We start from the raw sequence: 5,208 nt of genomic DNA on the forward strand, positions 1-5,208 counted from the left end.
CCTCCCTCCCTCCCCGCTCGCTCTCTCCGAGCCTCTCTCAGAATGAGGCCCCAGGGCGGGCGGAGGGTGGAGCTGCCCCCACCGGCCCCGCCCCCTCCCTGAGAGGAAAGAGGAAGAGCAAGGGAGGGAGGGAGGCTGGGACGGAGGGACTGCTGAGAAAAACAAAAGAGAGACAGAGACTGGGAGAGACAGGGGACGGATCAGATTGGGCCAGGAGAGACCTGGATGGAGGAGAAGCCTGTGGGGGCCAGGAACGAAACGCAGCCCGCCTTCCCTGAGCCCTAGGCGAGGTGATCAGGAGTGAGCAGGAGGGCCAAAGCCACTGGCAGAGATGGAGAAGGGCGGGCTCCTCTCTGCAGACTCCAAGATCTTCAAAGCACCTCCCAAACCTCCCCCAAATCCTTCTCGCCCCTGTGATCACTCAGGTTGAAGGCAGGCCTGGGATGCCACCCTGGGCTCCCCTGGTGAAATCCGGGAGAAGCTGGGGGGAGAGGCTCCAGGGGGTTATTTTTGACAGACACACATTCTGACATCAGCCTGTAAACACTGATTGGAGGGAGGCGGATACTCCAGGCTTCCCTGCCCCCAACCCAGCTAAGTTCCAAGCCTTGACTTAGATCCCCCTTAACAGGAAGCCCCCTTCCCCACCACCACTGAAGACAAGTGGGTGCCAGGGAAATAAGCATTGTCAGAGCTAGGGAAAGCCAACTTGGCCATCCAAGGGTCCCCAGAAGGAGCCTAGTGTGCTGCTGAATCCTCCCCACCACCCCAGGAAAAAAAAAAAAAAAAAGGTGTGGTTAGTGGATAGGGCCTGTTCTCCCATCCAGCAGGGGCATCCCGAGGGAGCAGGTATTTCTATTTTTTTTCCTAAGGTAATTTTGTTGTAGCAGGAGGGGGTATTTCTAAAACTTGGGTAGTGGTCCAGACCTTACTCTTGGACCGATAGTTAAAGGAAAACACATAGTGTACACACACACACACACACACACACACACACACACACGGGAAGGGGGAGCGCAAACCTTCTATTTCCTTCTTTGCAATTTGAGTGTCTGTTTCTCTACTCCCTTCCCCCTACCCTCAACTATATTCACACGTAACTCCAAGGACAGGATTTCTCATGACATATTCACTAGTTAACTGTGCAATAATATTGCACCTGGCTCTCTGAACATCTTCCACATAAATAACACATCTCACTTTCACATAAATCAGTATCTGATACACATTTCAACCTGTGATATATCTTTTTTCCAAGACGGAATCTCACTCTGTTGCTTAGGCTAGAGTGCAGTGGTGTGATCTTGGCTCAATGCAACCTCCACCTCCTGGGTTCAAGCGATTCTCCTGCCTCAGCCTCCTGAGTAGCTGAGCTTATAGGTGCATGCCACCACACCCAGCTAATTTTTGTATTTTCAGTAGAGACAGGGTTTCGCTATGTTGGCTGGTCTCGAACGCCTGACCTCAGGTGATCCACCCACCTTGGCCTCCCAAAGTGCTAGTATTACAGACATGAGCCACCACACCTGGCCATCAACGTATGATATATCTCAAATCCTAAATATACCCAAATCCTGGATATATATATATACACACACACACACACACAGTCTAAGCCATACACACTGGGACCTACGACACGCATCCTGACCTCAATACACACACCAAAACTGTGTTATAACCCCTAAACCTGTGACAGCCTATTACATACACACCCTGATCATTTATTATGCAAGGACTTAACCTATATAAATCACCCTCTCTGAAACCTGCATACCATTCCTCATCACAGCCTGGCCACAGAAGAAACCCCAGCTTTTATAAACATACTGAAATCTATAACATTCAGCCAGACCCTGCAACATACAGCCTATCACCAGGACTTAAGACATTCCCACTGACTCCCAAATTTACAGCTTACCTCTGGGGTAGTCCCAGTTCTCCCCCACTGCCTTTAAACTTTCCAAAGTGCATTCACAGGCAGTACCTCAAGAGATCCTCATAGCACATAGGGCCAAATATCCTAACAGTGAGATCCTAACAGAACCCACTGAGACAGGATGACCAGGGTGGGTTGGACCCTGTACTTCTAAATCCACCAGATATAAGCCAATTCCTACTGCAGCCATTCCTACTCCCTTCCCCCGCCAGGCCTCAAATCACTATCCATATGGGGAGGGGGAATGCGCTCTGGCTTTTGCCTCCAGCCCAGAGCTCAGAACCCCGACCCAGCCTGTCTCCTCAGACAGGAGGGACTACAAGGGCCCTCCAGTCTTGCTGTAGGGTGGAGGGGCCCTTAAATGCCAAGATGTATCAAGACTGGCAAACCATTCAAAACAGGCCTTCTAGTTCTCCTTCTCCAGGAAGTCTGCTCCTTTCTCTGCTCTGACCCGATCCACCTAGTTGCACAGGGCCAGAACAGGTCCAGCTAAAAAGAGCAAGTCTGAGTTAGAAGGCCTTAGAATTGGTGGTGAGGTGGAGGGAGCAGCAAAGAATGACAAAGATGATGATAAGTACTCCTCCTGGAGGTGGGGACTCAAAGGACAGTAGCCAGCACCAGCCCACAGGATGAGGTACCAGCACTGCCCCCTGCTCGGGCCCCTGGGGCTCCCTGACCCAGGCCTCCAGTGTGCCTGCCCCCCTTCCTTTGTCTGTGCCCAGCCTCCCGTTGGCCTGGCGCTCTGCCATCCTCCTCTCCTGGCTCCCAGCCGCCACCACTGCTGCCTCCTCCCCTCCCCCTACTCCTCCCTGCCTTAACCCTTCTGAGCCACATGCTGCCCCAGACAGGCCCTGGCCCCCTCAGCATATTGCTCAGGGTGATGCCCTTTAGCAGAGGCTCTCCCTGCTCCCAGCCATTCCAGCCCCAGAAGCTGGTCCTCACCCCAGAAGCACTATGGGAGCTGGGCGTGTGTATGTGTGTATCTTGTGGTGTTTCTGCATGTGCATGTGTGTGGGTCTGTGTGCGCTCTGGCTTCCCTCAGTCACATGTGTGGGGCATGTGCTGTCTCTGCCGGGCTGGGGGAGGAGGAGGAGCCCGGAGACAGCAGAGCACAAAGGAGAGACTCAGACAGGCAGGCAGGCAGGCAGGCGGCAGGCGGCCTGCCAGGGCGCCTCAGCCCTCACCCCAGGGCTGCTCAAGGTGGGGGAAGTCTTCAGGCCTGGACTGCTACATGCTGCCACGCTGCCCTCGTGTTCAAGCCTGTGCTCCCCCATCCAAGCAAGTCGCAAGTCAGGTCCCCTCTCTAACCCCAACTGCTACTATTCCCCACTTCCAGTCTACTCTGAAGCCCTCCCCATGTGGTTCTCCTTAAAGTCTAACCTCCATCCATCCTCTGTGGCATCAATCTACAAGCCTTCTTCACGATCTGGAAAAAGACTCCCCACTCTTCCCTGTCTTTTGCCCTGTCTCCCTCAGTCAGACCACCAGACACAAAAGGAACATGCCTTCTGGGGCACTGACTGAAGTTGTCTTCCCACCCACCCACAAACCCCTGGGCTTGGGCCCTCTTCCTGTTCCCATTCTGCTCCCAGAGACTAAGAAGAAGAGATTTTCTCTCTCCTACCACTGGACCCAGGCACCACCCTGCCCCAACTTCAGGGCCAACCTCCCATCCACCTCCAGCCTGACAACCCCTCCATACATACATACAAGCTTATCCGTTATTTGTAGGAACTAAGAATCACAATTTAAGACTCATCCCTCTAGCTTGTTCAGATCCTTAGTTTAACTGCTCTGCTCATGTGCCGTGATGGAGGGTCAGGGCCCTGGGGTGGGCTAAGAACATGATGGATCTGAACGGGGTACCCAGCATGGGGCAATTATAAAGGAGAAAATCCACACATAAACATGTACACCAAGCTGGTAGGAGAAGAGACGATGGGGCCAGGCAGGATTCCAGCTTGGCAAGCTCTTCCCTCTCTTCTCCCCAACCCTCTGCAGCAGGAGCCAGTGGTTCCCATACTCGGATATTCTAGGACTCTCAGGTTCTCTTATTCCTCCTTCTGGGACCCATGCCCCTTAAATATCAGCCTCAGCAGGCACCTGAAGTGTTTGCCCAGCCCAGCTTGGCCTGGGTCACATGATTTTCAAGGAAGCTTCCGCGCTGGTAGCTTCCCGTGAGGATCTGTGGGGGAGTGAGGGGTGTCCAGTTGTGAAGTATGTAGCCAAAGGGGGCTACATTCAAGGACACTGACTTCCAGGAGAAAGCTGACTCCAGTCTGGGGCAGGAGGGCCAATTCCAGGACCCAGAGTCCCTGGGATGGAGACAGTGTGCCCGTGAGGCCCTCTGTAGACTACCTCTCCAGTCGCATGGCTTCTCTCTTTCCTCCTGGCAGTGAGGTAGATGCCCCCTGCCACGCCTCTACCAGCCCCTCAGGAAAAAAACTCAGACCTAGGCTATCCCTGGCAAGAGCTGATATGTTTTGGGGAGGCAGGGATCTGAGCCTGGGTCCTCTCTCAAGTTCTCGGTTTTGGGTCAAGTATTGCTCCCCCAGCTTACCTCTCCACAAATCACTCTATTTTCTAGCCTGCCCTCCCACTAGGGCGGAGATGCCATACCCAAGGGTCCAATTATCTGGCATCTCTTAGGAGTACCATCGGTGCCTCAGGAGGGTCAACCTTCCCTGGCAGCAGGCAGGAAAAGTTGAAGGGGGGGGCAAGATGGGCCCCATTCAATACCTCCTTGCAAACACGGTACTCAGAAACAGCATGGGGGGGATGTCACAGGATAGGTAACAGGCAATGGGCAGCAGGGAAGGGGGGGCAGCCCAAACCAGCCAATCACAACTCTATGGTGACCTAAGGGGGGGGTCAAAAGTCCAGAGTCACTTCTGATTGGCTAACAACCTGGAATTCTGAGAATTTCAGCCCCCCCTAAACCTCTCTCCAATTAGCCTACCCCCCAAAAAAACATACACATAAGCCACCCCCAGCGTCTCCTCCCCGTGTTTCTGGACTGCTGCGCATTTACACGGTTGGGGAAAACCCTCCCCGCCGGCCTGAGGCCCCGCGTAGCCCTTCCAGCTCCTGGCCTCCCCCATGCCATCGACAACCCCCCAGACAAGTTCTCGACAAACACGGGGTGAGGGGTCCGCGGGGACGGCTGGGCAGGAAGGGGCCGAGTGGCCGCGCGCCCCACTCACCAGGACAGGCACAGCCCACTGACATCTTCACATCGCCCGCCGCTGGGGGCCCAGCCGAGTCACGGT

The 5,208-nt window shown here is 54.5% G+C and overlaps 1 protein-coding gene across 2 annotated transcripts in view; it reads right to left on the bottom strand.

Moving 5' to 3' along the window:
* Positions 1-5,202, bottom strand: part of LDB1 (LIM domain binding 1) — a 13,123-nt gene extending 7,921 nt beyond the window's left edge. For both annotated transcript variants that reach the window (XM_011977450.1, XM_011977449.1), the window contains exon 1: positions 5,143-5,202. In XM_011977450.1, the coding sequence (XP_011832840.1) occupies positions 5,143-5,167 (25 nt within the window). In that variant the 5' untranslated portion in view covers positions 5,168-5,202. The remainder of the gene's footprint in view (positions 1-5,142) is intronic.
* Positions 5,203-5,208: the final 6 nt, after the last annotated feature.

The sequence above is a fragment of the Mandrillus leucophaeus genome, unplaced genomic scaffold (assembly GCF_000951045.1).
Source record: "Mandrillus leucophaeus isolate KB7577 unplaced genomic scaffold, Mleu.le_1.0 Scaffold18, whole genome shotgun sequence".
Taxonomy (NCBI): domain Eukaryota; kingdom Metazoa; phylum Chordata; class Mammalia; order Primates; family Cercopithecidae; genus Mandrillus; species Mandrillus leucophaeus.